The sequence below is a fragment of the Alosa pseudoharengus genome, unplaced genomic scaffold (genome assembly GCF_046254945.1).
Source record: "Alosa pseudoharengus isolate Yale_2024_CS ecotype anadromous, Long Island Sound unplaced genomic scaffold, YU_APseudo_1.1 YU_APseudo_1.1_scf_23, whole genome shotgun sequence".
Taxonomy (NCBI): Eukaryota; Metazoa; Chordata; class Actinopteri; order Clupeiformes; family Clupeidae; genus Alosa; species Alosa pseudoharengus.
In genome coordinates this window covers 15,511,876-15,536,684 of record NW_027468685.1, presented here as the reverse complement: position 1 = coordinate 15,536,684, position 24,809 = coordinate 15,511,876, and the positions used below count along the sequence as shown (strand labels likewise).

Here is a 24,809-nt window from a genome sequence, read left to right as displayed (position 1 = left end):
CATTCTCTGTGATTGCTTACATTTAAACCTCTGCACTTGCATTAGGGTTTTTGTGAAAATGTTGTGCAGTAACAATCTTTGGGGAAACACTATGTAGAATGTTGGATGTTGAATATTTTGGGGCAGTAACTCGATAAGACCTGATGTTGTGATTCTTCTACCACCGGTCATGTCAGGGTGCCAGTTTGTCTGAGGCCTCCCACAAGAGACATTATTATAGTCTTTTGAAAGTAGGTTAAAAGGAAAATTAGCTTATTTGCCGAGTACCCCAGATAAAAGCCTAGCTTAGCATAATTCACTGAAAGTGGGTTACACCAGTTATCCTATAGCTAAAAGTGAGCTATAGGCCAGCTGGTCTAACACACTCCCAGGTTAATGTACATTAGTCTGAGTAAGTGGTGGGAGTGGAGAATGTATAACTGTGTAGCTCCCTCTTGGGTGAACAATGGAAACGGCACAGAGAGTAAGGGCCCGTCCACACGGAGACGCTTTTTAGGTTAAACGCAGAGGTTTTGCTTCGTCTTGGCCGAGCGTCCAAACGAATCCTGTAAACGCACTGCCCGAAACCGCACCTTTCTGCAACCTGGTCCCAGAGTGGAGAAATCTGAAACCGTAGCCCGTTTGAATTCGTTTAGACAGCGAAACCGCACATCCTGCTTGCGATGATGTCATTGCCACACCTCAGCTGCCCTGGACTTGCACTTGTAGTATTGCCTAACAATTCTAGTTTTCATACATGACATTACCTACGATTACACTCCGTAAGATACATATCACAACTGGTGCTGCGCAGCGCCGATAGCTTATGACTTGGTGGACTGAACACTGTTTTTCCCGGTGTTTTTTTATGCATTCTAGCTGTGTGGACAGGGCCTAAGAGTCAGCACAGTAAAACTGAAAGCAATCTTTAATAAAGAATTGATTTTTTTTAATTGTTACGAATTCCAATCCATATATGAAGCATATATTTTAAGTGTGAAAAAGGTCCTTTTAACCTGCAGCCAAAAAAGAAAGAATTAATCGTGAATCACCAAACAGAAAGACAAAATAAAAGCCAAGAGGGTTTGGGCTTCATTTGAGCGGCGATGCTGCGGGGTAATTGCACAGGCCACGGCGTCACCTCCTGTGTTTCCCATTGCACGGCTGGCTGTGTTTGACTGCAGGTACGGCTCCTCCGCAGCCAGAGCTGTAGTCACGACTAGAGCCCTGCACTCCCGCGGGAGTCCCGCGGGACTCGCGGGACCCAACGCAAAGCAGTGCGACACGGGACAAATATTGAAAGCTCCTTGCGGGAGCGGGCGGGAGGGAGAGCGCACAGCGCGGGTGCGGGCGGGAGCAGTGATAAGCGGCAGTCCCGCGAATTAAAAAAGTGTTTTAAAATGTAAAATAAAATCATAAATTACCTATTGGTCAATGTATATCATATATATAACACAATGTGCTGGATATTATATTTGGTAGCCTATCTATTAATAAACATTTTTGAATGTAGATTTGCAGATGTGTAATCTCGCACACATTTCCGATTCCGTTCTGCTCTTCCGTATTCTGGCTCTTCCGTTCTGCTCTCCGATCATGGCAGAAGAGCAGAGCTCCTCTAGCGAAACAACACACAATGCTTCAGAAATAAGTGCTGGTCTAAAGAGAGGTACATTCACCGTGAAAAAATCGAAAGTTTTGAAATCAGATATTTGGAAGTCATTCTCACTCGTGTATGACGCAGAAGGAAATCAGTGTTTAATTCCTCAAACCAATGTCAATAACTGTCTTGAGCAGTAGGTGAACGTCGGAATCATGCGGGAATTGCGGGCGGGAGCGGGACAATGTATTACAGTTGCGGGCGGGAGCGGGACTGAAAATCATAATTCTTTGCGGGAGCGGGCGGGAGCGGGACTGAACACTGCGGGAGCGGGCGGGCGCGGGACTGGAAAATCTGTCCCGCGCAGGCCTCTAGTCACGACCTCGCTCTGCCCCCCCCCCCCCCCCCCCCCCACCCCCCTCGCACACCTGCAGGGATGCAGCTAAGGACATGGCCTGAGCACCGCTTTCAACAACGTGAAGCTATTATATAGCTTTATTCCACTGCTTGGTTGAATTTCCCATTGTCCTACGTAATTTAGAACGACCATTAACCGTATGTTATCTGCACACCTATGAAGTCCATTTTTTTGGCCGTATCACACTTGTATATTAATTCGCCGAACTCGTTGTGAAGTTTAAATGAACTGTCACGTTGCATCAGAGCTGTAAAATGCAGACGTTCAGAAAATTGCAACATTGTAGCATATGACGGAGGTGGCTTTTAGCTAGATGGATGACAGCAGGCTAAGTAAAAGCGATGTTTCAAAGCTAAAGTTCATCAGAATCTTGGGATACGCCCGCTTGACAAGAATGCACATCTCTGAATGTCAAACCTCTCATGAGGAGATTGTATATATATATATACATAGTATATATATCTATCTCCTCAAGTATATATTCACATACTGTACTCTTGAACTTGACCATGATTATTTACTTATATAGATTTATATAAATAGAGGCATAGATGAGGTCACTACTTATCAAGGGCAAACACCTACACACACCGACTGCATGTTTCACACAGTATGCTTGTTCTGGCAGTGAGCGAGCAGCTTCTACAGTAGGTCCTTAAGTGGATTACTCATCCTGCCTGCTGTGTGTGTGTGTGTATTTGTGATGGTGCCTGAAAGAGAATGTAAGTATAGCTTAGGAATGTGTGTGTGTGTAGCTGTTTCATCATCCACTTGTGAGCAACCTCTTCATAGCTCAGTTTGCAGTTCCCTCCAAAAGGAGGGCCAGACAGATCATGGGTCAAGATGGTTCCAGCAACTATGACTTTGCAAAGGACGGTGGGACAGACAGAAAAGGTTCGAGCCAGGCTTCTTGAGTATGGCTAAGTGCTTTGCAAGTGAAAAAAGGGAACTTGCGTTGACTCACCTAAAAGCAGCTCTATAACACAGTGGGAGGGTCAGGCAGGGCAGTGTGACTACATCATTTCACACACAAATGACATTTAGTTTGAGACTGTGTGTAATTGAGTGCATGGGTGAGTGTGTGTGTATGTGTTTGTGAAAGTGTTTTTTTAATAATATTTTAATAATAATTTACCCAAATTGAAGCTGAAACCCAGCTAAACTGCAGTGCTTGCCTCACCTTGGATGGAAAAAAAAAACATGACCCAGTGTTAACCATCAGCACTGACTACTCCCCCTCTCCCCACCCCCAACTGCCTGGTGCGCTTCACCCCTGCTGTGGCTGATCTGTCAAAGTTTGGGGGCAAAGTCAAAGTCACGGCAGCCAGTGAGAGTGCAATGCGATGCAAAGCCCGAGGTCTTTTTAGGCAGCGTGTCCTCTCGGGAGCTGGCACCAGAGAACAACAACGCACGATAGAGAAAGCTAGAGAGAGGAAGGAAAGAGGGAAGGAGAGAGGAAGGAGAGAGGGGAGGAGAGAGGGAAGAAAGGGAAGGAGGATAAGGATGAATAATGCAGCAGACCTTCCATCAGGCCCCGGGAGACGACCTTCCCCCCCAAAAAACTCCCGTCCCTACCTGAGCTCACCGCGGGCCTGAGGTGGAGACAAGCGAGGCTCCGAGGACAGGAGCTGGGGGAACAGCGTACCCTGGAAGTTGGAACGCATCCGGCCCATATCTGGGTCTGGCAAGTCTGCATCAGCCCCGGGCCCGAGTGAGTAGCTATCTCAAAAGCTTTAGCATGCTGGGTGTGTAAACTCATATGAGAGGAAGACGGAATGGAAGAGGTGCGGTCAATAGCCTACGGAAGAAAGATGGGTTTTAGAGAGGAGAGTGTGTTTGTGTGTGTGTGTGTGGGGGGGGGGGGGGGGTGGACAGCGCTGTCTTGCCCCTCAGCCTGTAATCGGGCCTCTTGCTAACCACATCACGTAATCGAGATGGCCTCGTCTTGCCTCTTCACATGCTCTCACTGCTCATAAGGCATGCACAGCACAGAGCCAAATTCGCACAGCGCACAGCGCACAGCGCACACACACACACACACACACACACGCACACACACACACACACACACACAAAATACATAATGAGCCCTGAACATTCACTGCTTCAATTAATATCCTGGCATCTCTGTAGATTTACCTCAAGTCCCCACAAAATGATGATCAATAATCTGCTTGCTGTATTGACAACTGCAATAAACATCACAAGGACAACACAATACCACAAAGTCACAATATGCATGACCTTGCAATAAACAATACCCAAGAAATGTATCAACACTCAATAACCACAACCCCTTCATGGTTTGCCTTTTTGAGTGAGGGAAGACATTAAGAGGATGAAGCAGATATCAGCAGTATGGATTCTCATGTCAGCATCATTCCAGCAGCCCCATTTGTAAATCAGCCACCACACAGAAAAGGAGAATAGGGAATATATACCCGATATGACATGACAAAGACCCCCACTTTTTAAACTCAGATTAGTCTCTAGAATGTCAAACAACTTCCCGACAGAGTGCTAGTGCACTTTCCATTGTGTGTGTGAGTGTGAGGAAGTACTTCATCAACTCCATGAAGAAACCAGGCACAGTGAAGCGGAAGCTATTTCAGCCTCAGGAAAGGCTCCAGATTGCATTTGTATGGATGCTAATCAGATATTGCGTTTAAATCCAGTGCCGCGCAGCAGTGCCCACCCCTCAAGCGCGCGCTCCCTATATTGGCTTCATTAATAATTGGGTGCCCTGGTATTGATTTGTGCCGCTCGGTGTAATAAATCACAAGGGGCACCACAGTTCCTAACAATCTCTCTCTCTCTTTCCCTCTCTCTCTCTCTCTCACACACATACACACACACACACACACACACACTCTTCACTGAAACTCAAACACCAAGTTAAACATTAGTTGACAATCCCCTCCATAACACCAAATATTATGTAACGTTATTCATTGTCAAATCCACATTTTTAATAAGTACTGTAATAACACTCCTGGTTTGGGGGACAAATTTGCATGAGAATTAGCCAAAATGACAAGAGCCACCTTCACACAAATGAGTCGCTGTACCACCCTCCCTCCGGCAAGGGATTAACAGGGCAGAATGATTTCATTATCCAAGATAGAACTCCTCCTGATCAAGCTGTCGCTTCATTTATTGGTACATTTATTCTGCTTTAAGATGACAAAGATTAACATACGGAGTTCCAGTTAATAGGGTCATCGTTCTTGATATTTTGTCCCTCTTATTTTTTTGCTGTTTTGTTCACATTTTGATTGCACAAATGAACAAGAAGTCACACAAGAGCTGCTTGTCTGCTGTGATTTGCAGCAACATTTATCACCTACTACATTGGCGGAAGGGAAAATATTAAAATACAGTGCAGTAAATGGAAGAGCTGGAAGTCTTTAGGCACTTACTTATGCATGGGGCCTGCCTCACCACTCTCCACACACCATGCCACATCATGCCTAGACACGAGACCGAACAAACACACACACACACACACACAAACTAGAAGCAGATCTTGGATTAAAATCTTGCACGGATTGCCCTCGACTGACTGTCGATGTCGGCTCAGTTGGAGATGCCACCAGCACAGCTCAAATCATCTCCCTCTTGCTCAGAGTGAAAGCCTATACAGTAAGCTGAATGGGCAAGCGTGACCATGAAAGTGGCACATCTACAACTGGGCTCCAACTTGTCTAATCAGTAATGATTACTGCAAGGCTACATACAAAAGGTCTCGTGTGTGTGTGTGTGTGTGTGTGTGTGTGTGTGTGTCTATACACAGTATATACAGCATATTTATATTAGCATAATAATATACAGCTTCCTATAACGCCCATATAAGATGGTAGGGTTTGTTTTGGTCCCTAGCAGGAGTCTGTTCAGCTTTGTTGGTATTTGTCACGGTAAACTGTCCCAAGTAGCAGAGGCAGCTGTTGTGCTCTCATCTCTTTGTCACTTCCTCTCCACGATCATTCCTCCTGAGCCCTGTGCTGTCACGACCAGTCCCGCCGCTGAATGTCTTTTTAAAGAGATCTGAAGACGTCCTCCAGATGAACCCGCTACATTTCCTGCAGTTCAGAGCAGGTTATTTATAGAGGACATATTTGTTATTTTGGTTGCGTCTCTTCTTTTTGTTGTGCTTGTTTGTTCTCTGCGAGCTTGTGCTGATTTACCACACTGCCGTGTTTCTGCCTCTCTGTGCATCTGTCTCCTTGTGACAGTGAAGACGAATCCATTTTTTCTCCTTTTTCTTCCTCTCTCCCTTCTCCTCTCTCTCTCTCTCTCTCTCTCTCTCTCTCTCTCTCTCTCTCTTTCGCTTCCTCTCTCGGCATCCCAGAAGTCAATTCGGCATCTTTGCTCCTTTTGTTTCTCAGTCGGTTTGTGTTCTTCACAGAGCGATGAAATCAACGGAGGGTGGTGGACTGATGGGGAACTAACAGCCATGGGGCACTCAACAAAGACCAGTGGGATGGATGGATGAATAGATGGATGGATGAATAGATGGATGGATGGATGGATGGATGGTGGTGGTGGTGGTGGTGTTTTGGGCTGTGAGTTTTGCTTTATATTTTCCTGGTTCGAGGAAAGTCCTTTTTATTTTGTTTTTCCCGCCCCTAAGTCCTTTCTTCTGTCTGTTTCTTCAGACGGTAGCTTGTTGGGCTATTTGTGCAGACTCTTTGCAGATTACCACTTTTAGAATGCAAAATGTCCACGGTGTGGCATTCAACATATTGGTCTTAAAATGCTATTACATTACAGTCCTAGCTCTGAAATACGTGCATGCCCAGATAAATCCCAGAATAAAAGAAAGGCCCCAAGAGTTGAGAGGAAGTGTGTGTTTGTCTAACTCACTCACTGGTTGACTGTGCAGTGCTACTGAATCGGTATTAACGGATAAGTCCAAGCAGGCAGGGCCTCTTGTGCACAATATTTAGTTGGTGTCTTTCTTTCTCTCCTGTTTGCGTTTGGACCAGAATGTTCTTGTGGATTCTACTGATCTATTTTTGCCATTCTACTTACCACCCCCTCCTTTTTTGTATTTATTTATTTATTTTGCACGTGCAACTTGCTCATGAGTGTGCAATTGTGCATCTCCAATACTCTCTCTCTCTCTCTCTCTCTCTCTCTCTCTCTCTCTCTCTCTCTCTCTCTCTCTCTCTCTCTCTCTCTCTCTCTCTCTCTCTCTCTCTCTCTCTCTCTCTCTCTCTCTCTCTCTCTCTCTCTCTCTCTCTGTGTGTGTGTGTGTGCGTGTGTGCACGTGTGTGTGTGTCAGTGCACGCCTATGCACTGACACCCAGGGCAAGAACAAATGCGCTGGCTGGGACTCCAGGCGGCTTGGACCCCCCCCATGTGACTGTGGTGTGTGTGGGCAGAGGAAGCTTCTTCCGGTCACAGTTTGAAGTCGGGAGAAATAAGCCCCTGCAGCCTCTCTCTCCCTCTCTCTCCAAAACTGCAGAGTCAGTGAGCTACGGGAAAAGCACAAACTGGCACTGGAGGAGTTCAGGAAGAGGAGAGTAGAGATAGAAAAGAGAAAGAGGGGTAGAGAGAGAAAGAGAGAGAGAGAGAGAGAATATAAACTTAAAAACGGCCTAAGAGGGGTTCTCCTCAACACCCCTCTCAAGACTGGTGGAACTACTTCAAAGCACTGAGCCCCTCACAGACTCTATCTCTCTGGTTGGTTCTACATACCAGTGCTGAGGTGGGATTTCATGCTGACCAGGTGTGGAGTCTGAGTGGGCTTGAATCCACTAGCTGCGGGCATGGCTGCCTTGTTCAGTAATAGAGCCAAAAAGCCAAACATTACGTTTGCGTTGCTCAGTGCATCAACTGAAGCTGGGAGAGAGAGCGCTGTGAAAACACTGCCCCCTCCTGGAGATGAGTGGAAGTTGGGATATCTAGGCATTGATACTGTTTTACAATAAATTAAAAAAACACAAGCTCTTGTCATGTAATATATCTTTTTAATATTTAATTTAGCTGATTTCATTATTAAAAGTATCTAGTGCTTAAAAACACCACAATTTCATTGAAATATTTGTTGTCACAGTCATAGTGATTTAAATTATTTAAATTATCTACAGTAGAAAAAACAAAAAATTGTTACATTCCTTTATATACATTGTTTGTTTGTAAACAAACAAGAGCTCTGCTGCACATGAGCTACAGTTTTTATTCCCTTCACTGTCAAAGTTACATCATCACCTCACGGCTCTCTGTGTGTGTGTGTGTTTACATTATGCCAGAGTCACTCTTTGGCCTGGTTTGAAGGCAGTTGCAGACTGCCGAGAGGCACCAAAGGATTCATACCTAGAAAAATGAAGGAAAAAAAAAACCTTGACTTACCGTAAATCTTACAACTCAACTAATACACCAACTCATGCTCATGAAACACATCAAAATTACCATAACCATTTCCCTTTTTTGGCTTGAGCTACTTTCTGTAAACAATTACCACCAACACTGTTGTGTGGCAAAAACGTATGTCAATCTATCTATCTATCTATCTATCTATTCCAACATCTATTGACACCATTGTTGTTACTGATGCGTGTGTGTGTGTGTGTGTGTGTGTGTGTGTGTGTGTGTGTGTGTGTGTGTGTGTGAAGCGGCATGCTAACTCACATCTCCGTGTATCTCCTCCACTCCTCCCTGCTGATGGAGGGCCGGGTCCCGGCGAGCGCTGTGGTGAGATGGGCCTGGCAGAGTAGCAGGGACAGCTTACTGGGCCCGCCGGCAGCCTGGGCCAGCGGGGAGTCCTCCTGGACACGCAACCAGGGAGAAGTTCCAACACAACACTCAGATAGATGAGTGTGTGTGTGTGTGTGTGTGTGTGTGTGTGTGTGTGTGTGTGTGTGTGTGTGTATGTATGTATGTGTTTGTATGTGTGTGTGCACGCGTGTGTGCATGTGTGTTCTTAGTGAAAATTAAACGTTAATGTTAATGCACATTCAATATAAAGTGTGCAGACTTCAAGTGTGCTAATGCTGTACTTCCTACTATACTATATGCAAGTCTTTATCTCTTGTAAGTAAGAAAGTGTCTTTCTATTGTAAGTGTGCATACTTCCAAGTGTGTTAATGCTGTACCTCAATTCATATATACGGTAAGTTTACAGACTTCTAGAGCAGGGTTCCCACTCTAAGTCAAATGTAAAATTCCATTACTTTTCCCTGACAGAAAATCTGAATTTCCATGACTTACTATATAATGAATAGTACATTATACCGACCAATGATTTCAGAGCACCCGCATAGCAGTCAAGAAACTTTTACTTTTTTAGAGTAAGATGAATAAATGAATAAATAGGCATTGATTAAACACAGTTGGCCTACTCAAGCAAGCCATAAAGATAATAACCAGATATACTCAAATGTGCATAGAAATATATTTGTATTAATGTGCATGGAAATATATTTGTATTAATGTATTTTGGCGGGCACATTTTAAACTGCTACAACAAAATTTCCTGATATTACATGACTTTGCCCCAAAAATGATAAAATTCCCTGACTTTCCATGTCTGGAAAAGATTTTCTAAAATTCCATGATATTCCAGATATTCCATGACCTGTGGGAACCCTGCTAGAGTATTACTGCAGTACTTCATGTGTGTGTGTGTGTGTGTGTGTGTGGTACTGACCGGTGTCCGGCGGTAGTTGCTCTTGAGTGTGCAGACGTCGGCGCGTAGCCGCTCCACCTGCTCTGGGTTCAGTTCCTGGAAGCCCTGCTGGACGGACGCCATGAAGGCCGGCACTGGCGACGGGCCCGTCTCCCTCACCGACGCCCCCGTCAGGTCTGGACCCGTGGAGTTGGGCCCCGAGGGACCCAGGGAATTCTGGGAAAAAGGTGGGTATGAGGTATGAGATGAGTGGACGAAGGAGAACAATGCTGTTTGTGTTTGTGAGTCTTGCAGACTCGCAGGGCTACAAATGCATTCTTGTACAACACTGATCTAAGATAGACTGAATCAATAATGCAGATGCTCTGCTTTTAGTAAACAACTTGTGAGATTGAACATTGCGAAGAGAAATGTGTCTTCTTTCAGTGTAGAACAATGCAACCTGCATCCAAATACTTCTTCAGATCTATTTAAAACTTCAACATTTAACAGCAGAAGAATAAAACTGTAATTAAATGTCTTCAGGGCAAGAGTAAGTACATTATTAACTTTAGAGATAGAGACCCAGCAAACACATGTCAATCAACACATGTCTGGGCCACAAAAAAGAAAACAAGTACATAAGTAATCAATCTAAACAAAAATAGACAAATAAAGAGGTTGTGACTGACCAGGTCCGGTGGGGACGGGTTGTCCAGTTCAGACTCGTAGGAGCTGCCAAAGTAGAGCCTCCACATGTTGGGGCGAGGTACCTCAGGGGGCATGTCGCCGCTGGGGTCGAGCAGGACCACAGGTGGGTCCAGCACGCCATCGCCCTCTCCGGCCGAATCGTCTGACCCGCTACTGTGGTTCAGGAAGATCATGGAGGAGAGGCTGCCATCACTGTCTGACCCCGAGCCCAGCTCCTAGTGGGGAACATAGGGGGTGAGAAAAGAGTGTGTGTGTGTGTGTGTGTGTGTGTGTGGGTGGGTGTGTGCGTGTGTGTGTGTGTGTGTGTGTGGGTGGGTGGGTGTGTGCATGTGTGTGTGTGTGTGTGTGTGTGTGTGTGTGTGTGTGTGTGTGTGTGTGTGTGTGTGTGTGTGTGTGTGTGTGTGTGTGCGTGTGTGTGTATGGGTGGGTGTGTGCATGGTTTTGGCATGTGTTATATATGATACTGGGCACCTAAATTTCCCTCAAGATCAATAATACATCCATATATCCATCGGTCCGTCCATCCATCCATCCATCCATCCATCCATCCATCCATCCATCTGTCCATCAATTTGTCCATTCATACATCCATCCATCCATCTATCTAGACAGTGTGTTACACCCATTTCTGGGGGCTCACATGCAGTAGGCTGGCCCCAGGACTGGAATGGATGGCCTCCAGTTGGGCATTGTACAGAAGAGCCTTCAGGTCAGCCCCCGTGAACAAGTCCGTCGCTGCCGCCAGTTCCTCCAGGTCCGTGTCCTCGGCCATCGGCAGCGCTCGGGTCAGAGCCCGGAGGATCTCCAAACGGGCCTCCTGGAACCAACACCACCACCACACAGAGGTCTTTCAGTTACTACTTTATAAGCAAGCTTTGACGTATAGAAGACTTGTAGAATAAATATGGTTATAGCAACCATACAAAAGGTTATGTAATGAGGAACACAAGAATTGCAGCAGGTGACCGTAACCTCAACCACTTTGTCTGATCTATCATACAAAATAAACAAATAAACCTGCATTAGTTTGTGCTTGGTGGACACTGACCTGGTCCGGTGGAGGACAGTATAGGGATTTATCTAAGCGCCCTGGTCTTAGCAGGGCTGGGTCAATCAGGTCAGGACGACTGGTGGCAGCCAACACGTACACACCTGTAGTCAGAACACAGGTTGTAAGTGGCACAATCCAAGCAATTTTTCTATTAGAATATGAGGATCAGGATTATGGAGGACATACACTAAAGGAATATGGTGATCCAAGTTCCAGTTAGGCTCTGCAAATTGCCTTGAGACGCCATTAAAAAAATTAATTAAATTGAAAATCTCTCAGTCCACTTAAATTTGTAAAGAGCCCTTACACTAACAGCTTACAAAAATTATAGCAACGAGTATGTTCATAATTCACTTTAGAGTATACTTTATGACCACCCCACTGTATGTTATACTGTGCTAGCTGGTGTGGTCTTAGATTACTCTCTTGAAAACTCCTACACATCAAACGTTAATCCTTACACTCATTAACGTCAGCTATTTAAAAGCATAGATTCTTTGTGGATATGTACATGCTTGTGTGTGCAACATACAGTATGTGTGTATGCCTGTGTATGTAAACAATATGACGGGTATGTGTGTAAACACGTATGCGTAGTCATCCATACCCTCCAGACCCTCCACTCCGTCCAGCTGTGTGAGCAGCTGGTTGACCACGCGGTCGGTGACCCCCGTGCTGTCATGGCCTCGGCGGGGGGCCAGCGAGTCAAACTCGTCGAAGAAGAGGATGCATGGCTTGGCGGCCTGGGCTCTGTAATAGGCAGGGACAACGTCGTGCGATCAGCCATCAGGGTCTGACTCCTCCCTCCTCCTCTGCTCTCACACAACCCAAACCTCACACATGGCCACGGGTATACCACCGTCATGGGCTCTCGTACCATACAGTATCTCCACTGATAAGATTACACTGTAACGTTACTCATCTTTTGAAACTTACTCTACAGTAAGGTCTACAGTTACAGATAATTATAACGATAACTAAAAGTCAGATTCAAGATTCTTTTCCTCAGTGGTTCCTTGTTGGTGGAATGAGTTGCCCAGTGCTCTCCGTTCCTGTGATACAGCAGTTTTGGGCCTTTCAAGCGGGGTCTAAACTAAAGGCATATCTGTTCAACATGCACTTAGTTTATTATTGACATTGTTGCTTATTATTGCTATTCTCCTTAATGTAGTCTTACCAACTTTTTTAATTGTTTACTATTAAATTTAACTTTGTATTATTGTTATTTGTATCGCTTTGGACAAAAGCGTCTGCTAAATACCATAACCATAACCATAACCACGACCATAAAAGTGGCCGTGATTATATCGTTCTTTATGTCGTTATACAGTTTATGTGTGGACGTTGCCATTTAAATGAGCTAGATCAATACCTATTTGCCGTTATCATTAAAGTTAGCATTCTTGGTGTGAACGGCCATTAAGGCAGAAATAAACGAGTGAAGGGACCGAGTATCTAAATCACACACAGTCTCGCAGTCAAGGACAGGGGAGAGAGCAAGCTCTCAGTGCATAAAAGAGCAGACTGACCTTTGAAACACATCCCGGACAGCCTGCTCGCTTGCTCCTATGTACTTACTGAGAAGTTCAGGACCCTGCCCAAGTCAGAGGGGGAGAGAGAACAAAAGAGAGAGAGAGAGAGAGGGGGGGGGGGGGGGAGAAAGAGAGTTAGTTCATAAAAACACCTTGAGCAGATTATAGCTTTTTACAAGTGCGCCATAGAGTTATCATAAACTCTCCCACCCAAACGCAATTACATTTCTCTGATATTAACGGTGCCAGGTGGCAAATGAATCCATTCATCATGGCTCTGCTATCTCGCCTTTATTGGCGACTGCCTTCCCCCCTGCAGTGCAGCAGATGAGATAAAGCCACAGGGATGGTCTGAGTGGTGAAGCCAGGTGCGCTTTACTGTAAAAGCTGATGAGGTTCATAACAGCCACTTTTTATGAATACAAACTCAAAGAAATATATTCTGACTATCATACAGGTTTCTGCTTTTACTCTTTTAAAGCACTGTGGTGTAAAAGCTACTTTGATGTATCTTGTTTTACTCTTAAGTTGAGGTTTCTAGTTACTGACAATGAAAATGCTTTAACCTGACGATGGTAAAATATTTACTGAAAAGATGATAAGCAGACCAACTACTTGCGGAATGATATGAAAGACGTGAATCAGAAGCACAAAACTCGTTGCCATTGACAGCAGTCATTTTACAGTATACGTGCAGTGGTCATACAGATTTATGGGACCTCCAAACTTTGGGAAGGCCCATTCATGTGAATGGAACATTCTGCAGCACTCTGAAGACCGACAAATGTCTGTCCCAAAAGAATACCATAACAACGTATCCAAGGAAGTCCACAACTTTTACTTCAGTAATTGCTGTAGTGTGAACCGTGGCAGGTTCTGCTCTGAAGCCCAGTGAGTTACTGTACCTTAATGCTAATGAAGTTCATGCTACTCTCTTTGGCCACGGCTCCAGCCAAAAGGGTCTTGCCCGTGCCTGGCGCTCCATACAGAAGAAGCCCTGTGCGCTGGCGGATTGGCAGCTTGGAGAACAGGATTGGGTACTAGAGACATAGATAGACAGAGAAAGAGAAAGAGAGAGAGGGAGAGAGAGAGAGAAAGAGAGAGAGACAGAGAGGTGAGAAACTGCAGAAAGATTACATTTTATCAGTTTTTTATCTCCTCTGCTGCAGATGAGTGTGATGAGACCTTAAGGGAGTCTAAATCAGAAGGGTGTGTGTTTGTGATGTTTTCAACTACAACGTACACATTATCCACAACAAATTACATTCTCCATTTAAGCTGATCTAGAACTGATATTGTTGTTTTTGGTGTTGTAGCTTGCCACAACAGACTTGCCACAAAACACTTCTAGAAAACAATTTACAAAATGTTGCTTTTTTTAAAAAACATCACTAGGTTATCACGCAAGCGGTTTTGATAGCCCACTCGGTCGTGCGGACTTCTCCTACCTTGGCGGGCAGTAGGATGGTGTCCATCAGCATCTGGCGTGCCTGACTCAGTCCCCCCACGCTCTCCATGCCAGCCACACCAGGAGACTGGAGCTGAGCACTCCACAGCGAAGGGGGAATGAAGTCCCTTAGAGCGTGCACAAAGTCTGGCCAGGTCACTCGCAGGTCTATCAAGTCAGGCAAGGGAACAGGACAGTCAGAAGTAATATGGGGGGGGGGGGGGGGGGGGTAATGCTTCACATATATTAGGTATAAATCTTATACAAAGTGAGAAGAGTGCTGTGCTATGCAAAATCAGTCTATTCGAAGAGTGCTCTGCACCTCCAGGTTTATCCAGTGCACTGCTGTAGCCCTTGTTGTTGACCACGCTGGCATGCACTGCCCTCTCCAGCAACAGAGACAGGTCCCTTGGCAGATAGCCCTCCGTCTGCTTGGCCACAGCCTCAAGGTCAAGCGTCTCGAGGCAGTCCGGACACAGGCTGCTCTTACTGAGCATGAGAGACCTCAAGATCTCCACTCTCTGGGCCTGAAAGCAAGGAGGTTTCATATGGTTATAGGTACATAGCATTAGCAGATGCTTTTATCCAAAACAACTATAAAATAGTTAGCATACCCAAACACTTGCTAGCACTATAAATCTATTCATGACAATATTACAGGTTTTAGAATGCCATTTCAATTAATGTTGAATTATGGGAAATGTAGTCTTTTGGGTTACCTGATCTGGGCTCTGGATGTGGACAAAGCTCTGGAAGAAGTGGGTGCCCTGCACCTCTCTGAGGGATGGGTGCAAGGAGTCCTTACTCTGGGCAGTGACAACCAGGGCAACCAGACTGCCCCGTTCAATAACATCATCCACAACATCTTTCAGACCTGAGAGACAATACACAGAGTTGGCCATCCTCTCATTCAGACCTGACTGCAGCACACAGAGCACTTTGATCAGGAACAGCAGTAATAGTGAGTAGAGTGTAAGTACAGTAATGATGATGGGTGTGAATATCCCTGAAGTGTCCAAGGTCTGAAAAAAATATTGTCCATTTGCCACATAAAACACATAAAAACAACTGCAAAGACAGTGATACTAATTATAAAGAAACGTTCTCATACAAGGGGTCAGAATTGTTAGAAACATTGTTGTTGTGTTTTTCTAAATAAATATAGTCATACTTTGGCCGATGTGCAGATGTAGCAAAGCCTCTGGGCCATGCTCGTGCTCTGGAGAAGCAGCAGCCGCAGACAGCAGGTCTAGATCATCCAAGAGGACCACTGAGGGCTGTCTCCACACTGCCTGCTCAAAAATCTCCTCCAGCCTTTGCCTAACAGTCTCAGCTCGCTTTCCTGAGTGGACGGAGAAAGACATTACATTTTATAGATCCGATGTCATAGATCAAACACCCATGTTAAAACCGTTGAACATAAATCCTTACAGATTAATCACAGAAGAAATTAATAAATGCCTGACCTTTCAACATCTTACAATCCACTACTTCAATGTGAGCATCTAAGTCATCTACAGCTTTCCGGCAGAGTGCTTTGGATAAAGAAGACTTTCCACTTCCCTGTAGATTGAAAAATTAAACATGAGATTTCACTAATAATTCAGGAAAAGCTACTTAACTCCAAATGGACACATACATGGGCATGTCATATATTTCTTAAAATATATTTAACAAATACCTTTCAGTGTGGTGAATGCTGATGCTAAGAAAAACACTAATCTCTGACGTCAGAGGTCAAAGGTTACCTTGGCTCCGGTGATGAGCAGGGCTCCACTCCGCAGCCCAACCCCAGAGGCCACCAGCTCCCGGGACAGCAGGCCTCCCATCAGGCTGTGCGAGAGGTGCTCAAACGCCAACGTGCTCATCTCAGCCACAGCCCTGTTCAAGAGAGGAGGAGACAACCACAGCAAGACAACCGTGAGTGAACACTATTCAATCAGTGAGTTAAGCATTCAAGTCAAGTCAAGTTTATTTATATAGCGCATTTCATACACAGAGGTTATTCAATGTGCTTTACATAAACAAAACCAAACAATAATAACAAGTAAAAGCATAGAAGGGCAATATAGTCAAAGAATAGTTAAAAGCTAAAGATCATAATAAAAAGAAAACATAAAACACAAGGTAAAATAATTTAAAAATAAAGAATAATTAGTAAGCAAAAAAACAAAGGCAAAAGTGGTAAAAAAGTAATAAAAGACAAAGTAGAATAATTATCAAGGCAGATTCAGAATTTGTAACTCGGCATTCAGTGCTATTCCTTTACCAGAGGGGAGATGATTCATTGGTTTTATTTTAGCTTTGTATACCATTGCATTCAATGTGCCAATGGCTGCCTGTTTTCAACAGCGGGTGAATATAGTTATTTTCAGTCCCTTAAAATAAAGTTGTGGCTATGGTGGTGATATTCTTTCTTACCCAAGACAACTGAGGGAGGGGAAATCCTCATGAATTTCCTCTGAATCCTTCACAGGATCAGAAGAGCCTGAACTCTCTGGCTCTAGGACGACCTAGATGAGAACATTAGAGCATCAATCAATGTTGATTATTACCAATTAATTAAATAATTATCAATCAATTACTTTACAAAGTATTGTTAAAATGAAGCACCTGAACCCAAACCATTAACAAATGTAATTACAACCTGTAGCGATTACAGAGGAAAACCAGGTACCAGGAAGTGTAATACCTGTATATCTTTCTTTTGAAGTAAACTTGTTAATAGGAAAAGCTCATCTGTATGCTTCTCAGAGGGCTCTGGTTTCAACACAGCCAAGGCAAACTCTGACTTTCCTGAGGAAACACAGTAAAATATTTTATTTTATTGTTTTTTTAAGCTTCTTGTTATTGCATTATTTGCTGCTGTAACACTGCAAATTTCCCCGCCTTGGCTCTGGGAGTGCAGCCACAGACACAAGTTAGGCATCGGGTCATATGTAAGACAAAGCTCTATTATATATGATTTGTTCTCACGTCAAATCATATGGCACATTCAATGTTATTTTCCTGTTAATGTTGTTTACTTTGTGAGGAGGCAGAATGTGCTAGTCTGAAGGACGCACCTTCTCCGTTTGGCAGGAGGATGAAGCTGGAGCGACTGGTCAGGCAGGCCAGCGGCTGGTGGCTCTGAGAGTGCAGCCACTCCAGGAAGCCAGTGCGGACCTCCTCCTCTCCCACAGTCTGGGGCTGCAAAAAGGGCATCAAATGCAAGTGAGTGAAAAAAGACGCAACATTCTTGTACACCTGAATAAACATGGAGAAGAGAACATTTACCAATACTACAGTGACAAGGAAGGGTCACAGGTCAATTATTTTACTTTTTCGGCACATATAACTTCTTTCTTATTCTGATTCGACACTAGTCCTTGAAAATGCCATGTTTTTATTAAATGACCATGAATGACCAATGATGACCATTAACAGTAAATCTGTGTGATAGGAGAAAATATTACCATTGCCTGTACTGGCTGCAACCTGACAGACAAGGCCACTCTTGGAGTTGACTTCACAGGCCTCAATCGCACAGCTGAATGGAGGTCTATTTTCAACCTGCTCCTCAAAGCCTTTGGAATCTGAAGTGAATAAAGCATATTCAAGTGCATGATTGAGAGGGAAATGGTCACTGCAGTCTTCCTCTACAAGTTAGGAGGATCACAACTCACCCACAACCTCCCACTGTGGAGCCCCCCCCTTTGAAAGGACACCTGGTCATCAAGGTCTCCAAGGTGACACTTCACCCTGACCAGAACCAAATCCGTTTCCTGATCCTCCGCATCCCCACTGGATTTGACTTCGCTCTTGCTCTTTTCCATGGCCTGCTTGGCCTTCTCTCTTGCTTCTTTTGGAGAGGCCACTTTGGAGAGTTTCCCATACGTTATTTCAGGCTGTCTACTGCTGAGGTACTGCACCTCATGCTGGGCCAACGGCAACATGTGGACCTCACCGTAAATGGCACCCAGGTGACTGGCAAAACGAGGAGGAGTTCTGCACACTCTCAACACACAGTCACTGAAGACAGTGAGGATCGTGGGAACAGGTGGAGCGTCCTTGGCATCACGGCCCCCTGTGAACACGTATCTCAACAGGCTTTTAAAATCTGCTATTCCACCCCACTGCTGCTGGTTCAGATGGCTCTGGCTAACGTCCAGCTGGTCACCTGGAGACTCTTGAGATATGCTGCCTGTGGAGGTAAACTGATCAGAGGTTTGATGAGGTGTGTGGAGACTATGGCTTGGGTTCAGGTGTGCTGACCCCATAGGGGCTCCATGTTCTCCACTCCTCATTTTGGGAGAGACCATCAACTCTGTGAACTGCTCCAGTCGACCATAAGGCACACTTGGTGACAAGGAGGCTGCAGGATAAAGAAAAAGGAATAAGAAGCTTTCAAGCATGTCTCCAAGAACCAGATTCTTGACACACATACAGTACATGGTGCACATTATTCAAACTCAATAACACAATAACTCTCAATATACAAACCTATTTTGATGTATATAAGCGTTCGCTGGTCCACCCACACAGGAAAAACAGCATCTTCATACACCACTCGGATCTGATCAAGCAACTGGTGTTCCAGTGCCATACTGTGAAGCTCCTACATAAAAAAAGTCATTCACAAAACAAAATTGGAACTATATATAGCCTACGTATTATTAAGAAGACATTTTCAAAATCAGAAAAACAATACTTGTGATTTCTGAGGCGCATGAGCACCTGACACACTGAAACGGTATACCTACCAGGATTTCCCAGTCATCCGAGGAAAGCGGCTCCACAAACACCTGATGCACCGACTGCACATTTTGACAAGGTCGCAGAAAACCCTAGAAGACCAACATAAAGTTTCCAAATGATGGAGGAATAAGGGTAACGTGTCAGGGTAAGACTATTCTGCAAACACACAAATCTGCAAGTTGAAATCTCTTTGGTAGTAAGTTCCAAGTTACCTGCTCTCCCTCTTTAAGTCCAAGTTTCTCCGCCAGTTGACGACTTAGCTCGACAGGATTGTCTTGTGCTGTCGTGTGTCTGCCCCTTGTCCAGCTAATAAAGACGGGGGGACTGCCATCCCAGGACAGCTCTAGGATCTGATTCTGCTTTGAGTAATGAGATGGTGCAATTACATAAGGTGGACTTGTGTGTATCGTTTGATACTTTGTGTTACTTTGTGTTAATTCAAGGAAAAGGAATTGTTTTACTAAGTAAACAAATGACAACTTGATGTTTGTAGCAGTTAACGTTACCTCAAGCAATGATAGTTTTGTGATCAAATTCGGTGGCAAATGCAGGAAACAGTTTTTCGCGTTGTTAAATACCACTGTGACGGGTTGAATCCCATGACTGCCCAACATTACTTCGCTTGATGCTGAAGTTTCACTATGATTTCCATAAATATATGAAGTTAGTGGTTCTGCATTTCCTAGCTGATGTTTCCAGTTAGCCTAATAGTAGCATGGTCCGAAGAATGACAGCTTGATGAAGACCGCGGCAGTCATGCTCAATCGCACATGTTCTTTACATCATCGATATTCATTTAAAACGACAACATATTTTCTCTCAGCTATTTTATCTCATCTTTGTCATTACTTTGCATTAGTATTACACAATTAATATTATTAACTCAAACATCTAAGGTTAACACTGCCATCTGCTACAACTCTGCTGTTGATTGGAGGATAAAAATCGCGCACATCTTGTTTGATTAGTTCAGACTATTTCCGGTCTATGGGTATTGTTGTTGTTGAGAAAACATGGCGACCTCCTCCTCCAAGCAGGTTTCAGTTTGGGACGGTCCGAAAGTGTATAAACACCATGAACAACAATCTGTTTGTCACACACGACCAAAGTACAGAGATGGAAGGAGACCGAAGGCTGTGAAGGTGAGTGTATATATATATATATATATCACCAGAGAAAGCTAAGCAGCTTGTTTGAAAATAAAGCGAGCAGAGATACAGTCTAGGCTGGCTGGCTGGCTGGCTAGCTGCCTTGCTAATATTGACAAACGTTCGAACGTCTATTATTGAAACCGTTCATATTTGTCTCTTTATCTAGGTATACACTATCAATCTTGAATCCCGCTACTTACTGGTGCAAGGGGTGCCAGCGATTGGTGTGATGACAGAGTTGGTGCAGCTCCTCGCGCTGTATGGAGCTATAGAAGAGTATCGTGTGCTTGACGAATATCCTGCCGAAGAGTTCACTGAAGTGTTTCTCTTCAAATTTCAAAAGCTCACAAGTGCGAGGTGAGCGGGACTTTCGAAAGCTTTTGTGCAGCTCCAAGCCATGCAGTATTTGTGCAGTACTCCAAGCCATGCAGTTTTGTAATCACGTCAGTTGTTTCTCTCTCAGGGCAGCTAAACGAAACACTGATGAGAAGAGCTTTTATGGAGGGTTACTGCACGTGTGTTACGCTCCTGAGTATGAGACTGTGGAGGATACCAGGCAGAAATTACAGGACAGAAGGAGATACGTAAACAGAGTGGCTCAAAGCAAAGGTAACACAGACAGTTTGCGTTGCATCCTTCTAAGTATAGACATCTCTGATACCTTAAATGTCACTATTAAGTCTCTGTTCTCTTTGCAGAAAAGGAACGTGAGCCAAAAAGTGAAGAGAGCAGGCCACTTGCCACACCAGGAAGGACCGATTCACAGGAGACATGTGAAGAGCCGGTATCACAGAACGTTCCAAAGGAGAGGAGTTCGAGCTACAGAGACCATTACCAAGGATTTCCTTTGCTTCCTTTGCCCCCTCAAGAGAAGCTCCTGTGCTACCCGCCATATTCTGGTCAATTGCAGCAGGGGAGGGAGTTACCCACAGAGGACAAAATGGGCTCCTTACACCACTACATTGATCCCAGCAAAGACCCTAAACTCCATGTGGCTCAACGAGAACGGGAGACAAACAGCAGACCGATCAAGAAAGCATCTTCACATGTACGATTTTTACCAAGACCTACTCACTTAAACAGTAGGAAACGCAAAGCAGAGATGACAATCAGTCAGTCATTAATGGGTATCAGTGATGAAGGTGGACGTGTTATCGGACCCCAGTTACCGGAAATGCCAAAGACAGACTTACAAGATGCTTCTTTAAACATTACAGCCAACATAATAAGGACCACAATGTCGACGGTAAGAGAATTGCATTGCTATATTAGAGACATGCAATATAATGTTGATAATATATATGATTGAAAGTAGGTTTATAGTTTGTTAAAGTGAAATTGCAAAATGTGTGGTTGACCAACTTCATGTGAGAGTACAGTTATTATATAGCTGCAAGGTGGTGAATTGACAAGATTCATTACTGCGTCCTATGAGCTGTTATTACTGTCGATCATTAATAGACCTCTTCATTATACCATGCATAGTCACTGTCTATAAAAAATGAATCCTGTTTTGTAGCCCAATTATTTGGTAGTATAGTAATGTATGTATCCAACCAGAATGCAATGATAATCACTCTATTCTGACTTATGCAGGTTTGTGCAACCAAAGAACAAATTGGTCAAATAAGGGAGACATTTTGTTTTCCCACATCTGGAGGCATAGCCACTTTAGTGATGGCAAATGCATTTCCTTCTGTTTCAGATTGCCTCAGTTCCAGAACTAAAGCCACCAGAGAAAAAGGCGGTTACTGCTAAGCCAAGGCGAAGAATTTAACCACACCATTCCTCTCTATTTCTGCTGGAATCCAGCAAGGTTTAATGTTGTAATAAAATAAACGTGTTGAAAAATAAATCACTTTAATTGTGTGCTTGTATAATTGCCATGACATTCAGTACATCAATTTCAGATACAAAAATATGTTGTCAGTGTTCAAGAGGTTCCTGGAATGCATGCTGCTCAAATGCCTGTATACTCTGCATAAAAAAGGGAAAAAGGCATTTATTTATTTATTTACAGGCATTAAAGCTTTATAGTAAATGCATTCATGAGTCTGAATAAGATTACCTTTGCATCTGGGAGACATGTTCCAAAAGCTTCTAGGAGTAAGTTTTCCTCTCTCACTGCCTTGTCAAAGTCTGCATAGGACAGTCTGCCGTCATGGTCATGGTCCTATAGGTGAAAGTTTCATTTAGCGACACATTTTTGCCACATAAAGGGCCCTCATTTAAATGTTGGGCAAAGTCAACAAGCAAAGTCCTTGCACATGACATATAGCTATCATGTGGCAGGTGGGACCACTGAGCTGACTCCTTAATGCAGTTGGCCCATGCCTTTAAATTATAAAAATAGATTTTGCTTTGTTATCAAATTTGCTTTAGTTAGGCTTTAGACTTTTTAACCCATCATTCAAATTAGGGGTCAAAGACTTAAGCGTTTGTGACACTTTATCAAATTTGGTTATTTGACAGAAGATTTAGTTTAGTATGCATTTGACTTGCCATTTTCTTGACAGTGATCTCGACTAGGTCCTTGATTCCTTCATCAGGGTCTTCCTCTGTTGGTTGTCTAATTAAGCTGTTTTTAAGCATGTGAAACATCTCCTCTCGTGAAATGTATCCATCACCATTGAGATCATAAACATCAAAGCAATCTAAGAAAATATATGCAGTGTGTGAAAACAGTATGCAGTGAAATGGTGATCACTTGTGCTGAAACTTGTCAATGCTAATGATAGTTACTTGGTTGCTGAAACATGTCAAAGCCATTTGAACTTACATTTAATTTTTTCATCCAGGGTGCCACGTAGAAAGACGGACAATCCCTCAATCCATTCCTTGACACTGACGTAACTGTCATTGTCCTTGTCAAATGCTCGGAAGACTATTCAAAGAAAAGGAGGCTTTATTAATTCAATACAGTACAATTCATAGTCTACACAATTATTGAAAGTCAAGCATAAATCTTTGAAAATCCATGAATACTATCAAAGACTGGATAGATTTGGAGAAAGAGCACATCTGGTTGTCTTTGCTGATATTTAGCACATAATTGCACGCAGCCTATTTCAAATTAGCTATAGGCTTATCTGGCCTTGACTAACTGATCTGATTTTGGTGTTAATTCGGTCATTCTAATATGTAGCCTACCTCTGTCCATGATCATGTCGTCAGTCATGCCAAATGTTTTGTGGAGTACGTTCCTGAATTTGCCTCGATCCAGTCCATTTCCTACTCGCCTTTCAGTTTGGTCTCCAATCAGACCATTGAACAGTCTGATCAGACATTCTGCTTCTGTCTTGTTAACTGCAACAACAACACAAAAAAAGGCAAGAAGAAAAAAGTTGTTAGAAGTAAGTCATGGTCATAGCTCAGTCTTCCTTTAAAAACATCCTTATTGCATCACAACTCACAAATTATTAGTGAATATGATTAAGTCTAGCCTAACAAATTTAATCATCTTATAGAATTGTTTCTATCATCATCCTGCATTCCATCGCCAACCCATAAAATATGAGTTACTGATGCTAAATGGTGGTTTACAGCTCAAGAAAGGGTGTAATTTATTATTATTATTATTATTTGTATTATTATTTACAGAAACCGAAGGAATTATCCCACTTCACTTGACAGTTCACTTTTTCAAGAGATTAATCTGGCCTGGATGCTTATTTCATTCGATGAGTCTATAATTTTGTAATCTGATCAATCTGTAAACGCAGTTACGAAAGTCCTAAATAGAAATGTTAACTAAAGAACTCAGTTCGACAAAAAGGGCCTCGAAACTTTCAACTGAATAAAAATGTAGCCAATTGGAAGTTAGGCACTCATTATTCATAGATCAAGGTTGTCAAACTTGTGGCAGATAATAGAATAGTCTGCACTTAACATTTTTAATGAGCCTAAATGTATTTTGTATTAGCCCAAAACAACAACAATTGCTTATCTATGCTATGGTTTCCTGTGTAGCACTAGCTTCTAGCCTAGTTGACAGCAACCAAAATGTAGCTAGACTAACGTTATGCATTGCAAAACCTATCTAATGCTCATCTAACGTTACAAGGAAACACTATTTAAATCTGACCGAAATTACTTACAGCGTTTCACTTGCTTGGACAGCGTTTCAGCGAGATTCTGAATTAATTTCCTGTTCATGGCAGACATTTCTGACATTGTAACTAGCAGTTTTTGTTCAACTTTTACAAAAGGAATTCTACAAAGTGATGTAGGGTCGGTCTACTGTGTACACGTTGCTATAGCAACAGATCATGTCTAGGGAAAGTAGTCGAGGCCCGATAGAGGTCTGGCTGACTGCAAGTAATGTGGCAAAAGGTTATACTGTCTACTCTCTGGCAAAAAAAGCGCACCCTACAGAAAAAAATAGTGTTTGCAAGCAACAAATTGATCTAGATTGTGCATCTCTAATTACAATGTGGGCTTAATTCATGTTTATGCATCCTAGGCTTAGACTGTTAATTCTTAGCAGTTTTAAAATTCACTTATGATTTTCAATAAACAGCGCATTAACATTTAAATTAACAGTTTACGTTTTGAAGGAAAGGCGTATTGCCTAC

At 43.5% G+C, this 24,809-nt stretch overlaps 3 protein-coding genes across 3 annotated transcripts; 1 reads left to right on the top strand and 2 right to left on the bottom strand.

The window, feature by feature from the left end:
- Positions 1 to 7,972: 7,972 nt before the first annotated feature.
- pex1 (peroxisomal biogenesis factor 1) lies at positions 7,973 to 19,807 on the bottom strand. Its single transcript, XM_076301758.1, has 24 exons — positions 19,591 to 19,807; positions 19,297 to 19,440; positions 19,090 to 19,173; positions 18,830 to 18,944; positions 18,013 to 18,701; positions 17,803 to 17,922; positions 17,413 to 17,536; positions 17,040 to 17,143; positions 16,769 to 16,860; positions 16,096 to 16,228; positions 15,814 to 15,910; positions 15,519 to 15,689; positions 15,067 to 15,221; positions 14,670 to 14,874; positions 14,349 to 14,515; positions 13,806 to 13,940; positions 12,898 to 12,962; positions 11,976 to 12,118; positions 11,366 to 11,469; positions 10,958 to 11,134; positions 10,299 to 10,532; positions 9,649 to 9,843; positions 8,631 to 8,767; positions 7,973 to 8,315 (listed from the first exon to the last, which is right to left on the bottom strand). Exons 1-24 carry the CDS (start codon positions 19,696 to 19,698, stop codon positions 8,243 to 8,245), a joined length of 3,771 nt encoding a protein of 1,256 aa, XP_076157873.1. The 5' UTR covers positions 19,699 to 19,807; the 3' UTR covers positions 7,973 to 8,242.
- Positions 19,808 to 20,079: 272 nt separating this feature from the next.
- rbm48 (RNA binding motif protein 48) lies at positions 20,080 to 22,076 on the top strand. Its single transcript, XM_076301759.1, has 5 exons — positions 20,080 to 20,226; positions 20,402 to 20,592; positions 20,699 to 20,844; positions 20,934 to 21,481; positions 21,941 to 22,076. The coding sequence occupies exons 1-5, from the start codon at positions 20,098 to 20,100 to the stop codon at positions 22,010 to 22,012; spliced, it is 1,086 nt and encodes a 361-aa protein (XP_076157874.1). The 5' UTR covers positions 20,080 to 20,097; the 3' UTR covers positions 22,013 to 22,076.
- On the bottom strand, positions 22,073 to 24,809 carry clxn (calaxin). Its single transcript, XM_076301760.1, has 6 exons — positions 24,333 to 24,809; positions 23,386 to 23,541; positions 23,015 to 23,119; positions 22,738 to 22,889; positions 22,304 to 22,408; positions 22,073 to 22,212 (listed from the first exon to the last, which is right to left on the bottom strand). The coding sequence occupies exons 1-6, from the start codon at positions 24,406 to 24,408 to the stop codon at positions 22,162 to 22,164; spliced, it is 645 nt and encodes a 214-aa protein (XP_076157875.1). The 5' UTR covers positions 24,409 to 24,809; the 3' UTR covers positions 22,073 to 22,161.